The sequence below is a fragment of the Engystomops pustulosus genome, chromosome 3, assembly GCF_040894005.1.
Source record: "Engystomops pustulosus chromosome 3, aEngPut4.maternal, whole genome shotgun sequence".
NCBI classification, from domain to species: domain Eukaryota; kingdom Metazoa; phylum Chordata; class Amphibia; order Anura; family Leptodactylidae; genus Engystomops; species Engystomops pustulosus.
Genome location: NC_092413.1, coordinates 214,763,622 through 214,786,921, shown reverse-complemented (window position 1 = coordinate 214,786,921; position 23,300 = coordinate 214,763,622). Strand labels below are relative to the sequence as shown.

The following is a 23,300-nucleotide window of genomic DNA, read 5'->3' as shown; positions in this document are numbered from 1 at the left end:
GTAATTTATTCTACATTATCCTTAGACTACAATAATCAGCTATAACAGTTATCACCGGTGTCTGTAATGAAGATTTACTGTTAATCCTGGTTCTTATGATAATTCAACATTTTTAAAATCCAATTGTCACAGAGACCAAAAATTTTTTGTCTGGATCTACAATTATAAAATATACAGTTCAGACTTACATACAAATTCAACTTAAGAACAAACCTACAAAGCCTATCTTGTACATTCCCCGGGGACTGTCTGTACTTCATTGCATTATATTACATAGTAAAAGCAGCGAGATGTACTGACTTGAGCCCCCGGAGATGCCATTGCTTGGATGTGATATGGGATAGGACTCCATGGGATGACCCATATATATCTATCTCATAGATGCCAGAACGTAGTAAAACAGCTCTAGTCATACATGAGGCTTCCAAAATTTTAAACAAAGTATCATAAATGATCACAAATGATTTTTATTTCACTCTGGTAGAAAGATATTGATTACATCTTAAGGGTTAATATTAATATAGTAAAATGTTAAATAACAATTCAATGTCACATATAAATTAATATACAAGCGCGATCAGCTGGAGCTCCGGGGGGGTGCAGTGGACTCGGATGGAGCAGCCATTAATAGATCTCCCCATTTGTGCACTGGCAGGCGGCGGGACACTTTGACTTCATAGATGGATCCAGTGGACAACTACTGATGAAATCTCGGCAGTTTCCATAATTATTCTGATATGGACAACGATTGGCTATAAAGGAAAGTAAGAAGGTAATGATGAGTCTCCACATGATAATATAATATCTCCCTAATGGGTTTTGTGGACGTCGTCATGCCCCCCCCCCCCCCAACATTTAATATCCACTGCAGTCACTTCAGTTTCTAGTCTATGTCCAACAGTCGCCCTTAAAGATCATCTACCACCAGAATCAAGGATTGTTAACTAAGTGCACTTACATGTACTTCTTTCAGCCCTGGAGGGTCTCCGGGATCCATAGTTACTAATTGAATCCGTAGCCCCTCAAGCTCATTTGCATAAGAACATAGGGAGCTAGAGTGGATCCTGCCAGAGGCGACACACATCTGCATGTAAGTGTGCTTGGTTTATAAGTCTTCATCCTGCTGGTGATCCTTTGACCCCTTCGCGCACCAGGAAGTACTATTACATCCTAGTGCTGTAGTGGGTGTACGGAGAGAGTTCAAGAGCTGCTCTCTCTCCATACACACCAGGTGTCAGCTGTATAATACAGCTGACACCCACATGTTACTGCCATGATTGGAGCTGGCACCAAATAGGCAGTTAACCTTTTAAGTGCTGTGCTACAACGCAACCATGGCATCTAACATCTCTGCTGATGGGCGCCAGCATCTTGAATGGCTAATCGACCTAACCCCTCCCGTGATGTCATCGGAGGGTGGCGTTTGGTTGTCATGGCAGCATACAGTCTCACAGAGACTGCCATTGGCTGGCTATCAGAGATCATCAGTAAAATTGCTATCTACTACAATACAGAAGTATTGCGATTAATAGTATGAGCAGTCAGACCCTCCAGGGTTAAAGTACCCTAGAGGGACTGAAATAATAGTAATTTTTTTAAAAATTATTTAAAAAAATTTAAACAAGTTTAAATCATAAATATGTTAGGTATCGCTACATCCTGAAAAGCCCATATTCCCGGATGAGGACACCGTAACGGAAAAGAGCGCCAAATATCCAAATTGCCACTTTTTTGCCATTTTTCTACCTGTGAATATTTGAATTAAAATGATCAAACAGCCATATAGGTCCCAAATTGATATAAATTAAAACACCAACACATCCCGCAAAAAAATGACACCTTACATAGGTCCTTACACCAAAGTCTGAAAAAGGTTTGGCCTCAGAATTTGGAATAAAAGGCTAATATTTTTTTTGTGCAAAAGATTTCAATATTTTTAAATCTACAAAAAAACGGACAAATCCTATATAAATGTGGACTCCCTGTGATCGTATCGACAGAAAGAATAAAGCGGAGGTATCATTTGGAGCATTGAAGGAAACTCGTAAAAACAGGGTCCAATGTGTTTTGTTGCTAATTTCTCTGGACTTGAAATTTTTTTCCAGCTTTCCAGTACATTGCATGGAATATTAATTGCACCACCAAAAAGTAAAATTTCTCCCACTGATAAAAAGCACTTACACATCTCTGTAAATGTAAAAATTAAAAAGTTATCGCTTTTGGAGTGAGGGGAATAAAAAACAGAAACGCAAAATAACGAAAAAGGGAGAGTCCTGTAAGGGTTAATACTTGCTGATGAGGCCAGAACCGGTCACTCGTGGACTATTACAGTTAATTTTCTATGCATCTTTAATACGCAGATGCAATTGATACTGAAAGTAACATGGCGGGGAGCCTTTCTCTAGCTGAAGTGCTCTCTCAGCAGGATGTTGTATTCCCCCGACCTACTGGATCCTTCTTCAGTCATGCAGCTAATAGGCCTAAAAAGCTGAGGTTAGAAGTAGCTGAAGCACTGGCTGTGAGTTTATTTTAATTTTTATTATGAGCTCTTGTATATATTAAAAAAAAGGTGCCACTCTAAGTAGGTAAAAGTAAAAAGTAAATGGGGGGCATATACGTACATGATTGATTGGGGGGCACTAGATCTATAATTCATTGATGAAGGGACCAAAAAATGTATTAGTTAAATTAATTATTAGGACACTATGTATAAATACAATCTTGAAGGACACAATACATCACATTTTCTACATGGATACTATGTAAAATATTAATTGGGGGCACATTAAATTATATAATTAATTAGGGAGGTCACACCATCTTATAGAATGTAATTTATTAGTGTTGGGGATGCAGGATGCAGCTAAAGTGGGGTCCATGTTGAGCTCTTGCCCCCAAACCCATTGGCCTTTGGCTTCAGCCCTGATAGACTATTATATGAGGATATAGTTGAATACAGATGAGGTCCATTGAGTCCAACCAGAGATCCTACAGAGCTGATCCCGTGTTGTAGTCAATAATCCTGACTCCGGATATGTCATAATAAATCCCTAGATCTATTGTTACGTGGAGGAAGGCTACTCTATTTGGTAACGTTATGGGGTCATGTTATACTGATATGATCAAGAACTTACTGCAGAGGTTGGTCTCGCATGATTTCGAGCAGTCGCTACACGAGGTCCCTTTTTTCCATGGAAATGCTCTGGATCCACTGTTTCCCCTTTAAAGGAAATTAAGTCCTAGTTAGAGGCGGGATTCTTGTTGGTAAGTTACTCTTGGCTCTTGGCTATGTATAGGTACAGTCATAGGCCTCATGCACATGATCGAGTGAGCATGACGGCCAACAAACAGGCCCGTTTCAGCCAAGTGGACATTGGTATCCATTAGAAATCAGCGACCAAAGCTGGAATCGGGACAGGAATTGGACGTGCACTATAATTGCTTGGCATAGTACATGCACCGTGTCTCACCGCACCGTGACTGTACACAATAGGAGTCTATGGGGGGCATTAGTTGGCTGATGTTTGTGCTGCCAGCTGGTGGCCAAAATATCTGGTCGTGTGCCTGAGGCCTAAGGTAAGTAGACTGACTCTTAGCTCAGGTTGAGAAGAAGCCTGGATATGAAGATGTGATACTTACGCCGGACAGTAGTGACACACATAGATAAATTTATTCGGGCTATTAGGACACTCAGCCACGCCACAGCCCATATAACCAGAAGTCGCCCACATCCCCTTAAAAAATATAAAAATTGCATTATTTAATTATCATTAGAAGAACACCCAAAAGAAGCTATTATTATAATCCAACACCAGACTTAGAAACCAAGTCTAAGGTAATCCTTTGGTGGTTGGACTTGGCTGTAAAGGATCTAGGTTGGCCCAGTGTGGTATCAACCAGAGCAAAACAGGAGTCAGGAGACTTTATATGGAGTTTAATGGGAAATTGAAAAGCCTGTTTTAAACTTTTGATAATAAATAGAATTTTTCACCAAAATTATGATAATATGTGAGATATGACATGGTATGCATCAGTCTACTTTCGAGCACTCCAACAGCAGGAACCCTTGAACCGTCTTTACACACCCATAACAGCACACTGGATCCTAGAACTTCCGAGAACACTGTTCACATTACAAGTATTTAGAGCAGGGGTGCACAACCGCTATTGGTCAGGGGGCAGCTCTATCATAACGCTGAACTTCAAGCGGCCGCACTCATAACCAGAACCCTAGATGCACCAAAAACCACAGTACAGCACAAGTGCCACCCCAGAAACCAAATACTGCTTCTGTACAATAACTAATACAGACCCCAGTGTAGACTACAAATGCAGTGCAGAAACCAGATGATAATAATACTGGAGACCCCCGGAGCAGAGGTATAATACTGGAGACCCCGGAGCAGATGTATAATACTGGAGACCCCGGAGCAGAGGTATAATACTGGATAACCTGGAGAAGATGTATAATACTGGAGACCCCGGAGAAGATGTATAATACTGGAAACCCCAGAGCAGATGTATAATACCGGAGACCCCCGGAGCAGAGGTATAATACTGGAGACCATGGAGCAGATGTATAATACTGGAGACCCCAGAGCAGATGTATAATACTGGAGACCCCTGGAACAGATGTATAATACTGGAGACCCCCGGAGCAGATATATAATCCTGGAGACCCCAGAGCAGATCTGTAGTACAGCAGAATCCCAGAAAAGATGTATTATACTGGTGAACCCCAGAGCAGACCTATAATATCGGAGACCCCTGGAGCAGACTATAGTACTGGAGACCCCTGCATTGCGGACCTACAATACTGGAGACCCCACGCAGAGCAGATGTATAATACTGGAGACCCCCCAGAGGAGACATATAATTCAGTAGACCCCCGAGAGCAGCCATATATATAATAGTGGAGACCTCAAAATAGAAACTAGTAGTAGAGACCCCCCAGACCAGATGTACAATAATGGAGACCTCCAGAGCAGACCTATTATAGTGAAGATCCCTGGAGGAGATGTATAATAGTGTAGACCCCCAGAGCAAACATTCATAATGGAGACCATTGGAGCATGTAGTAGATAATAATAGTAGGGACCCCTACTGCTGAAGACTTCCGATGCAATGCAGGAACAGAAGTGAGAGAGGTGTGGGGGGTTACACTTTCTTTTTTTGCACCTCTGCCCTGGTCCCCCCACACAAAATCAGCACAACATCTAAATTTATTGGGAGTTTCTGTATCTAAATGTATGATGTAAACATTGGATCTAGGTTCACGATCAGGGGTTCACCGGATGCTGTATATGAATTCCTTAACAGGGGCACCGTGTCATAATTATTGAGGGGGTTATCATATCTTAATTAGTTATCTGACTTCTGTAAGATGGTGCTGTGTCTAATTAAATGAGGGGCCAATGTATCAAGATTAATGATGGGGGCACTGTATCTAAATATGTAAAGGGGACACTCTTCCTACATTCATTAAGAGGATGCACTCAATAAATCCATTAGGGGTCTGTATATACGCTGAAGGTAAAGGTTAGTAGGGTCCCATAGTTAAGATCCTGAATGATGATATCATGGGGTCACTGAGCATTCAGAAGTGTTAAAGGGGCAGTATTTCCAGAGCTGTCCAGAGGAAGTCTATGCACTGCAAGTGTCATCTAGAGAGACCCCAACAAACTTTTGCAGTTAAGGGTTGTGGGAGTATAATGGTGGGCACTTACCTGGGTAAAGTGGCCAATCTCCCTCTTTACAATAGCGCCTATTCCATACCTAAAATCGATTTTTTCACTGAACCAGGAGTCAACTACCGTCCCCCAGGAGACTCTGAATGCACTTTGAAATACATTTTCACCGCATTTAAAATCTACAAAGAAAAGATGAACGTTAAATGCCCAAAATACTGAGAATGTTGTATCATATAATAATGTGATGGGACATCCCTCTATAGTGAAGAGGGGAAGCTGTAGACTATGGGGGTCATTTACTAAGGGCCCGATTCGCGTTTTCCCGACGTGTTACCCGAATATTTCCGATTTGCGAGGATTTCACCTGAATTGCCCCGGGATTTTGGCGCACGCGATCAGATTGTGGTGCATCGGCGCGGGCATGCACGCGACGGAAATCAAGGGGGGGGGGGTTGGCCGAAGGAAAACCCGACGGATTCGGAAAAAACGCCGCATTTATAAAAAAAAATGGGTAGCGAAAATTGCACTTACCTTCACTCAGCCCGGCTCGGTGTATTCCAGTGCGTTCCGATGCTCTTCAGCGCAGCAGCGCCACCTGGTGGACGGCGGAGGAACTACCTTAATAAATCCCGGCCGGACCCGAATCCAGTGCAGAGAACGCGCCGCTGGATCGCGAATGGGCCGGGTAAGTACATCTGCCCCTATGTATCTATGGATCTATAGGGCAACCATGAAGTATCCACCATCCCAGGACCTAAACATGTGACCGACTTACCGGTTATCTGTTTCATACTCTGAGGACTGTGACCTCCTTGGCATTGCTTGGCCCATAGTAGAGCTTTTTCTGCAGCTTCTCGATTCCAAACCTATAATGAGAAACTTTATATACATGAAATGAAAAGGTTTATCTCCCAACCCCCAGCTTATCTTCAAGAGGCAAGTGATGGACTGCAGGATCTGGTGGGAGAGCTGCAGACTAGATATCCCGATGCATTATTTATCATAACTGGGAATTTTAATCAGGCAAACCCATTGATCCCCTTTCCAAATGTTGGACGGTGGTAAACTGTCTGACCAGGGGAGATGAGTTACTGGATTTAGCCAATGTAAATGTAGCAGGGACCTACATGTCTGTGGATCTGCTGCAGTTGGGCAGGTCGGACCATTGGACCATTCATATCAAAAATCAGGAGGCCAACGAGAAGCTACTACTGTTTTTCTACATCACAGACTGGGATGTGGAGGGATTGAGCAGAACCTAGATGGGGCTGTAGACTGGTGGCATCTTACCTACATTTATCCTCCACCACCAGTAACATTGTACCAACTAAACAGATTAAAATATTCCCGAGCAAAAAGTTGTGGTTTACTCCAGAACCTCTCAAATATAAAAGACCTTTTCAAGTAAAAATATTGATGAATATCGGGCCGTGCAGCGTGAAGTTAGGGATAAGATTTGGGAAGGGAATGAAGCCCTCCAGATCAGAAAAAGATGGAGAGTAAAATGGAGAATGCAGATGAAGGGTGCGTGGGATGGACTCAAGAAGATCATCAGCGTGAATGAGGGAAACCGAGACAGGTCAAGGGCTAACGAGCAAAACATATTTTTAATAAGGGGGCGCCCCATGTGAGGAGTAAAGGGCAGATGAGCCAAATGGTTCCTCAAATTCCAATACCTTAGTATTGGAAGACGTCCAAAAATGTCTGGGGAATTTTGCAAAGTTTTAAAACGCATCACAACATCTGAGGAATGGAGATTTATCGAATCACATTGCTGTCAACATTGGGTTTACAAAACTCGTGTGTAAACATAGCGTTGACAAATGCAATACTACATGTGCTTTGTAAACACAATGGGGCACATTTACTTACCCATCCTGATGCGATTCACTATGATCGCGTGCCCATTATCTTGCATGTGTCGCTTCCCTGCTCAGGTCCCTGGAGTTCACCTTCTTCTATCTGGTGCATGTAAGGTCTTGATATTGCGACACAATTTGAAAGTTAAATCCCGCGCTCAGTGCGAATCACTCGATTGTCCGACGGAACGCCACCCCTTCCCCCTATTTCTGTTGCATGAAAATCAACGCAGCTTCCCAAAATCCGATTGCGTGTGGCACAACGTCAGAAAATCTGATGAAAGTGTGGCCGCTGACCCTTAGTATATAAGCTCCAGTGTTGACAGCAATGTAATTAGGGAAATCTCCTCTTCTCGGCTGTAGTGATGTGTTTGAAAACACATGTGTTAGTGCCACGTGTGGACGCACCGTCAGTAAATCTGGTCTGTTTTCAGGATGTAGCACAGTTGCACCATTTGTTTTGGTGCACTTTGCTTCATGTAGTTGCAACAGAGTTGTGGCACAAACTGCGACTAAGCAGCATCACGCCCCTTTAGATGCACAGTTTTCTAAAGTGTCGGACAAAGTCAAGCCGCGAAACAAAACACTTCATTAATACATGTTCAAGCTCCAAAGAGACTTTTTATGGTGCAAATGTAGACAAAAAAATGGTGCTGGCACAATAATAAACCTGGGTCATTGTGCTAGTTAAAAAAGAACAATACAGGCAGTCCCCTACTTAAGGGCACCTGACTTACAGACGACCCCTAGTAAAAGACGGAGCTCTCTGCCCCCTGTGACCTCTGGTGAAGTTCTCTGTAAGTTACTATTGTCCTAGATTGCAATGATCAGCTGTAAGGTGTCTGTAATGAAGCTTTATTGATAATCCTTGGTCCCATTACAGCAAAAAAATTTGAAACTCCAATTGTCACTGGGGCCAAAAAAAAAAAAAATTGTCTAGAACTACAATGATAAAATATACAGTTTCAACTTACATACAAATTCAATTTAAGAACAAACACATGCACCCTATCTTGTATGTAACCTGGGGACGGCCTGTAAGGGTTGTCCAGTGGGCTGAAAGACTAGCGGGCAGGTGGGGTGTGACGGGGGGCGTGTCTGGTGACTGAGTGGGCCGGTGCAGGGCATTTGTTCCCTGTGCCTGTGCACTTCCTATAGCCTGTGTCCATTCAGGTGCAGTCTAGGTTGCAATTCTATGCCAGGTCAGACCTGGGATGGAAGTGCCCCGCTGGTGTAGCGCATTGCAACTGCCCATCAAATTTATCAAGAGACCTGAGCCACCTGTTCTGATCTGGAAGCTCCTCTTCTGAGCTAGTCGGCAGTGTTGGCAGTGCCCTCCGGGGTATGGTTCTTGCACTGTTCCTGTTCAGCATATAAACTGCTGCCATTAAGCATAACTCCCCAAACTCCATTATTTAGAATTTTTCTGATGACACTGCAGAGGTGAGTTGTTTTAGGGGAAGTGAGGAGAAGGAGCATGGCATATGGCTTGTTGTTGACAACATCAAAAAAGATAGGGGAGTGCTGGAGCTAAGGCCGCGTTCACACTTAGAAACGCAACTCAGACAACATCAAAAAAGACACAGTAGATTATGGAGGGGGAAGGTGTATCATAAAATGGCACACCAGCATATGATTTACTTCGCCCCCAGGACTCACCAGATCTACCCGGCGGCTCTGGCGAGTGTCGGGGGCACCATCATACGAGGGAAGCATTTAGTGCCAGGGTATGATAAATGTTCCCATGTAGTTGGCACAGCTCACTGGACTTACAACAAGGACATCTGATTGAGCGTGATTTTTACAACCGGGACGTTATCGAAGAAATAGGTTCAGACATTTCATATACAAAGTATAAAAACAAACTTACTCACACGTCCTTCTACTTACCAGCTTCAGCATGTTACATGCGGGTGGATCTGCTTGGCTTCTATATCTATTGTGAGTATCCAGAATGGTTTCCTGGTTCTCTGGGAGCTCACAAGACAAAGCTGCTGTCGGGACTTTAGCCTAGAATATTGTGAATATACAAAGTCATTAATGTCCCTTATCTTTATAACCTATGATAATTTTGTATCACTTCATTAAATCTGAGACACACAAAAAAAGAAACATTGGAAATAGTCTCCATGGTAACAGACTACAGGTAAGTCTTATGTAGTCATGACTCTCTTAATAATGTAATAGCTAATATTTGATCAAAGTGTCTCCTGCAAAATCCAAAGCTGAACCTCTAGAGCAGTGGTGGCGAACCTATGGCACGGGTGCCAGAGGTGGCACTCAGAGCCCTTTCTGTGGGCACTCAGACCATCACCCCAGGACAGAGTTCACCAAACAGGACCAAATCTATCAAATCTTCCTGCTGTCCCAGGCAACTTGGAGAGAAGCTATACCGAAAGCCTGAATTTGCCCTCCTTCTTTCAACTGTATTGGTGGCCTCAGGCGGCCAATACAGTTGAAAGATAAGGAAGAACAGGTAGCAGTAAGTTACTGCTTAAAATGCCATGTTGGCACTTAACAGTAAATAAATGAATTTTGGTTGTAGTCCAGGCACTCTGTCTCTAAAAGGTTCTCCATCACTGCCCTAGAGTATGTATTTGTGTGTCTGTGTGTATGTATGTATCTGTGTGTATGTATGTGTGTGTGTCTGTGCGTATGTGCATATGTATGTATATATGTATGTGTGTATGTATGTGTGTGTGTCTATGTATGTGTGTATGTATGTATGTATGTATGTATATATGTATGTGTGTATGTATGTGTGTGTGTGCGTATGTGTCTGTGTGTCTATGCATATGTGTGTATGTGTCTATGCATATGTGTGTATGTATGTCCGCTGAAGGAATCTGCACCGTCGTCTCTACAATCACCAAATTTTGCTCAGCCACTCTCTGTGACGCAGGGAACGCCATAGACCCTGTTTTGAGAGATTTTCACAACACACATTCCAAATTACACTTATTAACCACCATGTACAAGAGTCATTGGGGCAGATTTTCTTACCCATCCCATCGTGATCCTGCAGTGCGTTATCCAACGAGTATTCAGGTCCGGCACGATTCACGATTCACTAGGATCGTGCGCACGATATCCAGCATGTGTCGCTTCTGTGCCGAGGTCACCCGGAGTTCACCTGCTTCTTCCCAGTGAATGAAAGCGCTTGATCTTGCGACACATTTCCTTTTTAAAATTCCGCGGTTTGTCCGAATCCGTTGGGTTGTCCGACAACAATCCCCCACGATTTCCGTCACATGCAAGCCGGCGCCGATGCGCCACAATCCGATCGCGTGCGTCAAAAACCCGGGGCAATTCAGGGCAAAAGACAAATATTCGGGAAACCCGACGAAAGTGCAATGCTTAGGCCCCTAGTAAATGAGCCCCAATGTCTGCTGCTGTGTTAAATACCAACCGGTCACAGCTTAGCTTCTATTTTGCAACAGGTCATCAATATGAGCTCTGAGCTTTTATTGGTTACTATAGGCCACGAGTATAAGACACTTATGTGTGAGGTAACATGGATAGAGAAAGAGAGAAACGGAGAGAAACAGACTGAGAGAGAGACAGACAAATGGAGAGACGTGCGTACAAAGAGACAGACAGACAGAGATAACAGACAGAGGGAGACAGAAAGATGGACAGATAGGCAGACAGAGAGAGACAGTCAGACACAGACAGACAAACAGTGAGACAGACAGACACAGAGACAGGCAGAGAAAGATATACAGAGAGATAAACAGACAGAGAGAGACAGAGGGAAACAGACTGATAGTGACAGACAGAGAAAGACAGACAGGCAGAGAAAGACAGACAGGCAGAGAAAGACAGACAGAGTGACAGGAAGACAGAGAGACTGACAGAAAGGATGGATAGACAGAGAGAAACACAGAGACTAAGATACAGACAGAGTGAGGGAAACATAGAGAGAGACAGGCAGACAGGAAGAGACAGAAATAGTCAGAGAGAGAAATGCAGAGAGATAGATAGATCTAGAGAGAGATAAATAGATATAAATACATTTTGTTTTCCCATTATATTTAGTTTAAGCAGTGACCACACAGGCGCTTCTGAGCCCTGCCCAATGACTACTATTAATTTCTCACTCCAGAAGCAGTGGTGGTATCCAAGGACAGCTGTCCCCTATCTCTAATTAATGGGAACTTATCTTCACATGGGTACTTTTTGTTAATCATATGCAATTGAAAGAAGTATGCATATGGTACATGAATTCAATTAAATGTGAATGTCCTGATGAGAATATTCCCTTTAACCCCCTAGTGGTGGCTGTAGGTAGTAAAAATTTTAAAAATGAACCCTGAGTGCAAGTGAACTGAGCTATAGACCAGAAGTACTCAATGACTTTTCAAAGGTTGACTTTGTGGGATACATTGGAAAGGATTGAATTGGGCACCTGAGATAACAAAGGATATTAATGTGTTATGCCAGGAGCACCAGAGGTCTGCAGCAGAGACGTGCTTAGTTATCTACATTGGAATGGGCAAGAATTAAAGATGTAGCTATGTATAGAAATATTTTTTTAATTACTACCTTTTGTTACAATCACTTTTTGACTCGATGAAATGGACAGGAGTATAAGTATTCTGATTGTAAGGTTTGATTCATATAGAAGAAAAGATGATGCATTTCATGTGGCCTTTAGTGGACAGGAAGTTCCCTCTGACACAACAGGAAATGCTCCCCCTCCCTTCTAACAGCGGGGACAGTCTCCTCTCAGCACTCACACTACAGTGTTACATGCAACTTCTGTGATGTGTTTCAGACATTATTTTAACTTACGACCCTTGCAACAGGAATATAATTGGGTGAACTGAAAAGTAACTGTCAGTAGAGTGAGAATTTTTTTGGACAAAAAGCCTCATAGAATTGTATTATATGCAGAAAATACTGATATATTGTAACGGGTCACACAAAAGCACAGGGAAGCCTGGTATGGAGATGCTAGGAGGGGTTCCGGCAGGCAGTGAAGGGAGGTGCCGGATTATAAGAGGAAGCCAGATTATCAGAAGCCAATCAGGAGGACACTGGCCCTTTAAAGGAAACCTACCATTTCAAATTGTAGGTGGACATGGATCGCAGGAGCACCCGTGACATATATAGAGATGTATCTACATCTGTCTGTATCTCTCTTTCCCTCTCTATAGTTTGTGTACCAATATCATATGCCTTTAATAAAGAAGATTGCTAATGAAGCTTTTAGGCTCAAAAACTCCTCACTTACCATATGGTATGTTGCTGCTTGTGTTACCAAGGGTCCTGAGACTGTCCCTGATGGGGATAAGGCAGATAAAAGGGGAAATAGACTGCATGCCGTTTAGTGGGCCTGTGCACTGCCTACTGCCTGCGCCTGGTGCAATCTATGGAGCAATTCTATGCCAGGTCAGACATAGAAGAGCCCCGGCGGCACAGCTCATGGCTGCGGTGCGCTGCCACCGCTGGGATTTATGGTGGGCTGGAACCTCCTGATAAGTCCAGTGCAGGCCAGGATAACACCAAGAAATTCAACAAATTCAAATATACATAAGGTATAAATACAAAAATACCCCCCAAAAATGTGAACCCCTGTACTACAGCTGACAACATGAATATGTGCAGTGGTCGAGGGATATTCCTTCATCACTGCTGAATTGGCCCTGTAGGTGTCATTGTACTCTTATAGATTGAGAAGAACACTGCATTCATCTTGCTATAGACAGCAATGGTCAGACTAACTGGCAACCAAGGTTGACATCAAGACCACCAATGTCTTCCAGTTGAGCTTGAATGGTTGACAGTAACATTTTTCTCTCTTCTGAGGGTTCCTTATTTGCATACTTTTTTACCTCCAAGGCATCAAATGTAATACTCCATAGTCAACTGGATCTCGTCAATAAGAACCTCAAACTTCTTCACTTATTTTCACCCTAATAAGTATGAAAGTTGCCGACGTTCGGCCTTCAACTTACCATACGTTCCACCTCTTCCGAGGAAATATCCACTGCTCTCCCAGTCTCTCGTTTTCGTAAACTCCTTCGTTTTTTCACATTGTCAGGTGAAGGCAAGATAGCTTTGACCTGTAAATGAGGACATTAACAACACATAAGACCAGTGCGGGATCAGATCAGATACTGGAGACATAAAGGGGTTGAGCAGGAATTATCATCAATGGTCAATCTACAGATTTACAGAATTGAGTTGGGTTTGCCAATATGGGTCCCTTGTACTCATGGGCTGGTCATTGGCATGGTGTGGGTGTTGGCTCTCCGATGATTTATTATACAGGCTGTTCTTAAGTTAAATTTGTATGTAAGTCCATCCAAATTTTTTTTTGGTCTTTCTGACAATTAGATTTTAAAAATGTCGGGTTCTCATCAGAACCAGGATTAACAATAAAGCTTCATTGTAGACACCTTTCATAATGGTTGTAGCTGTTTATTGTAGGGTTGTTTGTAACTAGGGGTTGTCTGTAAGTTGGGTATTCTTAAGTAGGGGACAACCTGTAATGCCTTGACAAATTCCTCAAAAGTTTTTTTTCTTACAGTGTATTGCTAGGGCCATTAATATTAGGGTCACAGGACTGGTGTAGAGCTGTTACCCCTACATTGATGTTCCAGTCCACTGATGAGCAGGTTCAGTCCAGCTCTATTACAGAACCTAGAAGAACAGTGGTGCCCCATCACTTCATTCTACGGATAAGTGATGGTCCTAGAGGTAGGAACATCACTGAATATATATAGTAATATTTTAGCATTATACAACTACTTCATAGCGTTCATTCTTAGGTGCCTTCTCTTTAAGGAGATGCCGTTTGGCAGTAGTATGGTGAATTGTTTTGCAATTTTTGCTTTTGCTTTAGAGAAGATGATAAATACAAAGGGTCTAACAGTCACTAAAATGGGGCAGGAATATAATAAGAGATGGGTGCAGAAAACACAGGATTACAAATGTACACATGGGCACCGATTGTTGGTAACCTGCAATATGTCTTTAATCATCAAATACTGAAGGACACTAAATGTACTGAAGAACACTGTTCAGATACATTTGTATATCAAATCGAAACTTCTACCTAGCTGTAAAATAACTGGCTGCAGCACAAGCTTTCCCATGTTGTATTCCTACTGATACCAGGGACACAAAGGTTTGTCATTTTACCAAATCACCCAAGATTTATAGTCACTTCTACCACATGTATTTAACCAGACGTTCCTTTTCTTGCTTAGGTCAAACCTCTGTTTGGCTGTAAGGCAACTGGCTGCAACCATCCTCCCCCTCTGATCTGCATACAACAGGAAACCATGAACAATAGAGCTGCTTTTCAGATGGATTACACCCTATTTAAATTAAACATCTTCTATATGTGTTCATATGTATCATTTTTTTTCTTTAGAAAACCAAACTTTATCTGGCTGTAAAACAACAGGGTGGAGCAGGAGTCCTTTTCCCCTGATTTGCCCTAAACAGGTAACTAGGAACACTAGAGCTCTAGAGATAAATCATACCCTGTTTATCTCCTACTGTATATGTGATTACTTTTTTTTCCATTTAGGAAGCTAAATATCTATCTGGCTGTAAGACAACTAGATGCAGAAGACGTCCTCTACCACTTTTATATCTGTAATAGGAAAAAACACTAAGGGTTCAACTAAATCATCCTGTCTCAAACATCTACTGAATACAAATGGTAAAGGTGTATCCAGATAAAATCCTTGTAATGCAGGCTTTGGGAATGGACAGGTGACACAGACAGACAGTGGGTCCTGAGGTTAAATCCCCTTCCCAGCTCTCTCTACCTGATGAACTTATGTTACTCTAGATGATAAGGGACCACTGGTCAATGTTCCCTTCCTGCACCAAAGTGAAAAACACACAGAAGAGGAGTAGACAGTACAAACATGGAAGAGTAGTCTCCAGAGGTGAATCACAACTAAGAGGGCAAACACTGTACACAATCACAAGGCAGAAGGGTAGTCAAAACACCAGAATACTGAATACAGGATACCAGCAGTTGTCAAAATTAATCTACAGTCAGAACACAACTAATTGCAAGCCAGATGATTTATGGGAAGCCGGGGAACCAGCTCGAGGGATGATTGGAGTGGAATCAGATTGGATGAATCCGAGCAGAACTGCAGTAAATTTTTAGGTTTAGTTCAAACTAAGAAATACTCACTGGTCCTCGAACATAAGGAATATGATTGTCTTCAGAGCTGGGAATCACATGAGTTTTCTCATTATTGGGCATTGAGAAGATGACGACAATCCCCCCCTATGAATACACAGTTTGTTACAATGTGTCAGGAATCAGGGTCTACATAGTGGAGCACACGTGAGGCAGATTATGTACCACACACCTGTATTAGCATCAGGGACAGCAACTTGGAAAAATCCAGCTTCATCTCTCTGTAAAAACAAGACAAGGGAGAGATTTATTCAGCACCATTTATCCCCGAGATGTTACACTGTGACTATTGCTCTCTCATCAACTGTGACTGCATTATTGTTGCAATTTATACTGCAAAAATACTCCAGGCCGATGGTGCCATAGACCAAAGTATAAGCAGGCAAAACACCAGGTATGAGCTGCACAGTAAGGCTTTGATGAACATCTGTGTAGTCCCTGACAGCTTACAAATTATAGCACCCATCTGACAAGTTGCTACATGCGGACACTCCCTTTAAGAACAGAATTACAAAGCTTATTTAGTTGCTGTCAGCTATAGAAATGTTAGAATTCTCCATATCTATCTATCTATCTATCTATCTATCTATCTCATATCTATCTATCTATCTATCTATCTATCTATCTATCTATCTCCTATCTATCTATCTATCTATCTATCTATCTATCTATCTATCTATCTTCTATCTATCTCCTATCTATCTATCTATCTATCTATCTATCTATCTATCTCATATCTATCTATCTATCTCATGTCTATCTATCTCATGTCTATCTATCTTGACAAAGGCTCCTTGTGGGCTGAAACGTTGTACATGGAATAAAAGACACCCCGTCACCTTTTTGACACCAATCCGGAGTGCTGCCAGTTTTTGAAACTTTATCTATCTATCTATCTATCTATCTATCTATCTATCTATCTCATATCTATCTATCTATCTATCTATCTATCTATCTATCTCATATCTATCTATCTATCTATCTCATGTCTATCTATCTTGACAAAGGCTCCTTGTGGGCTGAAACGTTGTACATGGAATAAAAGACACCCCGTCACCTTTTTGACACCAATCCGGAGTGCTGCCAGTTTTTGAAACTTTATCTATCTATCTATCTATCTATCTATCTCATATCTATCTATCTATCTATCTATCTATCTATCTATCTCATATCTATCTATCTATCTATCTATCTATCTATCTATCTCATATCTATCTATCTATCTCATATCTATCTCATATCTATCTATCTATCTATCTATCCCATATCTATCTATCTATCTATCTATCTATCTATCTATCTTTATATCTATCCCATATCTATCTATCTATCTATCTATCTATCTATCTATCTATCTCATATCTATCTATCTATCTATCTCATATCTATCTATCTATCTCCTATCTATCTATCTATCTATCTATCTATCTATCTCATATCTATCTATCTATCTATATCCTATCTATCTTTCTATCTATCTCCTATCAATCTATCTATCTATCTATCTATCTATCTATCTATCTATCTATCTATCTCCTATCTATCTATCTATCTATCTATCTATCTCATATCTATCTATCTCATATCTATCTATCTAACTCATAGCTGTCTATCTATCTCATATCTATTGATCTATCTTTCTATCTATCTATCTATCTTCTATCTATCTATCTATCTATCTATCTATCTATCTACCTTTCTCCTATCTATCTATCTATCTATCTCATATCTATCTATCTATCTATCTATCTCATATCTATCTTCTATCTATCTATCTATCTATCTTTCTATCTATCTATCTATCTATCTATCTATCTATCTCATATCTATCTTCTATCTATCTATCTATCTTTCTATCTATCTATCTATCTATCTATCTATCTATCTATCTATCTATCTATCTCATATCTATCTATCTATCTATCTATCTATCTATCTCATATCTATCTTCTATCTATCTATCTATCTATCTATCTATCTATCTATCTATCTATCTATCTATCTATCTATCTATCTATCTATCTTTCTATCTATCTTTCTATCTATCTATCTATCTATCTATCTATCTATCTATCTATCTATCTATCTATCTATCTATTTTTTTCTTTTTTTCAATCCATCTATTTACTCCTCTAATATTTATCTATTTAATATCTACCATGCAACTATCTCTAACTTTCTATTAAATTCAATTCTTCTTTATCTTCCCATATATTTAATCTCGCTCCCATCTGGAGTCTCTCTTACCGGATTTCGTATCTGGGAGGTGAGTTTGTAGGAGAAGGAGCCTCAGGTAATGCACATGAAGCGGATCAGGACGTTGTATTTATTAGGCAGAGAGACGGAAGATTTCCTGTTGACTTTTTTTCTCTAATCAAACATCCAGCTCCATTGTAATAACAGAATGTTATATAAGACGAGATACATGTTACACGTTTACAAGAATGTATGACTACATGTAAACAATAGGCTTAAGGAATGCGATCGCCCCGCGGCCCATGTCCTGAAGTAATAGTAATTATTGTCTTTCTATTGTGTACAGTCTACACCTCAATATACAGGAAGATGGCGCCATATTGTCCTAGTGGCTTACCACATCCGAACTCGGAGTGTTCCATCTTCCTGGTTTACCCTCCAAGCTCTATACAGGCGGTCCCCTACTTAAGGACACCCGACTTACAGACAACCCATAGTTACAGACGGACCCCTCTGCCCCATGTGACCTCTGGTGAAGCACTCTGGATGCTTTACTATAGTCCCAGACTGCAATGATCAGCTGTAAGATGTCTGTAATGAAGCTTTATTGATAATTCTTGGTCCAATTACACCAAAAATTTTGAAACTCCAATTGTCACTGGGGCAAAAGAAAAAAAATTGACTACAACTTCCATTATAAAATATACAGTTTCGACTTACATACAAATTCAACTTAAGAACAAACCTCCAGACCCTATCTTGTATGTAACCCGGGGACTGCCTGTATATTGGTATGAACTTGGCCAGGCTACTTCCTCTTCAAGTGGACCTAGAGTAGAGGAAGTCTATGGTTGAGAGACATTGGTGGGTTCCACCATGGGTCAGTCAAAGCTAGTGGAAGGTCAGAGCAAGTTCTTACAAGGTTGAAGGTCAGGGCAGACAGGGAGCACAGATTTGTAGCTGGGCTTCACATGGGACATGAGTAACCAATGTAAAGGTTGGATCAAGCCAAAACCAGGATCATAGAGACCAGTCAGTAGGCTGGAGTACCTTCAGATGTAGGAATGTTTAGGTTCTGTTTGAAGGATTTGAGGATGAACGAGACACACTTTATATATGTGCAGATGAGTGTAAGCTCTGCCTACAGTCCAGGAACAGGTGAGGAGGTCCAGAGATATAGTCAAGTTGGGAGGAGAGGGAAGGGTGGCAGGCACCGTAGGGAAACTGGTGGATGTGACCATTGGGAGGAGCAAAATGTGGACAATCATGGACAGCAGTGGTACATTAATACCCCAACCCTTATGTGTCTTCTTCTTTGATCCAATGCAATGGTGGAACTTCTTAAGAATTGGATATTATTTTCTGCGGTCATCAGGACATCTCTTCAGCTCCTCAAAGTAACTAAGTTGAGTCATCTCTTCTAAGAGTCATGGATGGTTTTGATTTCATACTCATCTTCTAAACCAGACAGGAATTAACGTGTATATGGCATCAATGGAGTCAAAAGGATACAAATGGTGTTAAGCCAGTAGAGAGATAATTGTAAGAAAACCCAATAAAGAAGAAACAATTCCCCGGCACCAGATAGACCTGCTTCACGTGACCATTGGATTGGAAATATCATGAAGTTTTCAGGAATTTTGATGTAAGCTTAACACTATAGACGGAAGCAATATGGAAATGAGAATTCAGTGCCTGGACATATTCATTAGTGGAATGATATGTAGGAGGTTTTGGCAGTAACCCAGGACCCAATCCTTTTAGGGGGCCAATGGGCACCTAAATCACCCACCAAATTTTATACTAAGAAGAGCCTTCACTCATGAAATTCTCGTATATCTGTTCATTCTCTAAATATACACATATACACAAGAGACATCTCAGGACCTTCGAAGGTCCTCCAACACATTCTCCATTCCCCAAGCAACTGCTTCTAGAACCAGATGCAGGAGGGGCCATAATATTCACACAACCCAGGATCCATGGCAGTCTTTATCTGCCCCTGGACATATTCTATGCCGAAAAGGGTGGGTGAAATGAAGGGATGGTAGAGAACAAATTTGTGAAAGGATCACATGCTTGTTTAGTGAATACATAATCCATTCTACTGGTGGTCTTTCTGCAATATCCGAGCCTGACCACCCTACATGCATACCCTTACACCACCACGATCCCAACTCAACCCCAACAGTTTGCTCTAGATGGTCTTAATGGGAGAAAATTTAACAAAACAACCATAATGCACTTAAATGACCGTCAACTGAAAGGTCTTTCCGTGACTGTCGGCATTTCATGCCGTAACACTATGTTGGATCATAAGTTTATAGAATAGAAATCTCATGACTAAGAATTATTTGATCAGATTGTTTTGAAAATCGGGTCATCCTGTGACGCACCTATCGAGACACACCCGGCCAGAGAAGATGGCTTCATTGTCTCATTGTCCTCCAATTATTTCCTAATTTGTGTAAAGAAGATGAGGAAGAAGAGGAATCACCTCCAGCAATTTTCCCCTGTTTCCTTCCTTTTTATGGTCCGGTTTACAGCAGTGGTAAATAATCCAGGATCGGGTCATAATAATTGTTCAAGGAAGGAAGAAGAACCGACAAATGACAAGAAACTGATTCCAAATTTCACAAAGTGCAAGAACACAATGTTATGAATGTAACAATAGAGAAATGGCAGTAATATTATTACATAACCGGTACAGACCAGATGCTAATGAAGACCAGACATCCACGACACTCGGGGTCCAATCGGTATCCTTTAGGGGGTCTGTTATTTTGCTAGACACAAAAATTCTGCCTGCTGGGAAAGCTTTGTATTGTGTCTTGTATAGGGCCGATGCCAGTACCCGGCTGACCCAGGCAAGTGCCGGGGCCCCAGAACTCCAAAGGGGCCCACCACAATGATGGACCAGAAACAGTGGCACCATGTAACAACAGCCATATTACGTGCCCATCCCGGGGGCAAAGTATAATTCAGAATCCCATCCACTCCCACCTCACGTGTGGCGCAGCTGACATGGGCCACGCCTAACGTCCAGGGCGGCCTCACAGGCCTGTGCGCCCTCTCCTTCCTGACCCTGCCACCATGTCCCAACCGAGTGCCATCCATCTGGGGTAAGTATAATTGCTATATATGCAAATGCATGTATATGTGTTTATGTGTATATGTGCTGTGTGTATGTGTTGTGTATATATTGGATGTGTGTGTATATTTGCTGTATATCTGTGTGGTGTGTTTACTGGATGTGTGTGTACATATGCTGTATATTTGTGCATATGTGTTGAATATACTGGGTGTGTGTGTATACCTGTGCTTATGTGATGTGTGTATATATTGGATGTGTATGTATATATGCTACATATACTGGATGTGTGTGTGTTGTATATACTGGATGCATGTGTGTATGCTGTATAAATTGGATGTGTGTGTGTGTATTTATGCTGTATATCTGTGTGCATGTTGTATATATTGTAAATTTGATGTGTATATACTGCATGTGTGTATAAATGTAGGAATCTGTAGACCTGTGTATGAGTGTAGAAATGATAGTGATTGTGTAAAAACATGTACCGTATATACTCGAGTATAAGCCGACCCAAGTATAAGCCGAGGCCCCTAATTTTACCACAAAAACCTGGTAAAACCTATATTTTGTTTACTCGAGTATAAGCCGAGTTTGGGTTTTCAGCACATATTTTTGTGCTGATAAACTAGGCTTATACTCGAGTATATAAGGTATGTGTTTTTGAGGGAAAGGTCTGCTATGGAGCCTCTGATCAAAAAATGTAATTACATCAGCGACGGCATCCTTGTCGCCGTTGTATTGAATTGTCTTTTCTTATGTCCGAGCTCAGGTGACAGGGTCATGCTGCGGCATGAGTTCACTGTTAAGGGGCCCGATGAGGCTCTATCGCCCAGTGGCCGACTGATACCTGGAGCAGGCCCTGGTCTTGTAATTAAATTTGATGTGGATGATTTGAGCCTATAATTTAGTAAGTCTACCACCTGATTTACCTTGGCATGCCTTGGTTATCCATAACCGCCAGCTGGTTACTTTTGAAAGAGACTTTTGTCTGTATCTAAAGTAGGCTGAGGGAATCAGGAATGCTGGGGGGGGGGAGGGGGGGGTTGTGTTACCGGATCGCCACTGATATCCAGCATCAGGCCCCTCCTTCAGACCTTCTTACTCACCTGCTTCCTGCCCTCCACCTTCTGACCTTCTTGTCTCTGGCGTCATCAGGAGATATTGCAGTAGAGGAGGCAGTGGCTCCTCCCGTCACCGTTGGCCTCTTTTGTTATATAGCGGCTCAACTGTGGTATCAAGTTGACTTAATCATGCACTTAACCATATATGGGGGCCATGAGTTAGCCACAGGAGACCCCAAAGAGGTGTATTGTTCATGGTCATATTGTGGTGAGCACACAATGGGGCACATTTACTTATCCGGTCCTGCGGAGTTCATTTACTGCACGATTGTCCCCCGATAATGCACTGTGCCGCGATTCACTAAGATCGTGCACCCGATATCCTGCATGTGTCACTTCCCTGCATGCTCAGGTCCGCCGGAGTTCACCTTCTTCTTCCTGGCGCATGTAAGTGCATTGTCTTGCGACACAATTTGGATCTTAAATCCCGCACTCAGTCCGAATCCTTTCGGATCGTCCAAAGGCCCACCCTGGATTTCTGTCGCACGGAAGCCAGCGCAGCTACGCCACAATCCGATCACGTGCGATACAATCTCAGCGCAAGCCCCTGTTAAATACCTGTCAAAGCTACGCAAATCCCAAAAACCATTAACAGTCTGACGAAAGTGTGATCCGTGACCTTTAGTAAATAAGCCCCAATGTCTCACTGCACCATCTCCGAAACGGACATTATGGCCATCTGGCTCATTTGAAGATGGGAGAAGTGATTGGCTTTCTCCTCTATCATCTACACCAGGCCAAAATGGCCAGTAAACGTTCCCCATGAGGCCTGAGGCTGAGGCTAGTATTTTGCTCAGCAACAGAGGGATATACCACGCTGGTGGAGAGGTAAGGACTGGGGTAAGAACACAACCTCTTGAACTGCATCTCAGACCATCTCAGATAGCTACTCTGTTCATCTTCTGCTGTATGTGTCTAGACATGTCCAATCAAGGGATAAGGTGAGGGAAGACATGTATGGATAACCTGAACACCCAGAAGAGAATCCGGTCCCCCACAGCTTTCACCTATGATGAGAAGTACAGTAATTACTAGGGGATATATACATAGATATATCCTCTGGTAGCACTTTGTAGTCCAAATCTATTAATAATGTGAGGGTATGACATCTCGCTCAGCTGTATTACACGATGTTAGAGCTGTAGGACATCGGCCGGTCTACAC

General features: G+C 42.0%; 1 protein-coding gene across 1 annotated transcript; it reads right to left on the bottom strand.

Annotated features, from left to right (window-relative positions):
- Window positions 1-451: 451 nt before the first annotated feature.
- LOC140120723 (serotriflin-like) lies at window positions 452-22,218 on the bottom strand. Its single transcript, XM_072139681.1, has 10 exons — window positions 22,122-22,218; window positions 15,898-15,946; window positions 15,717-15,812; window positions 13,510-13,617; window positions 9,440-9,559; window positions 6,466-6,556; window positions 5,727-5,869; window positions 3,640-3,734; window positions 3,135-3,220; window positions 452-752 (listed from the first exon to the last, which is right to left on the bottom strand). The coding sequence occupies exons 2-10, from the start codon at window positions 15,940-15,942 to the stop codon at window positions 625-627; spliced, it is 912 nt and encodes a 303-aa protein (XP_071995782.1). The 5' UTR covers window positions 15,943-15,946; window positions 22,122-22,218; the 3' UTR covers window positions 452-624.
- Window positions 22,219-23,300: the final 1,082 nt, after the last annotated feature.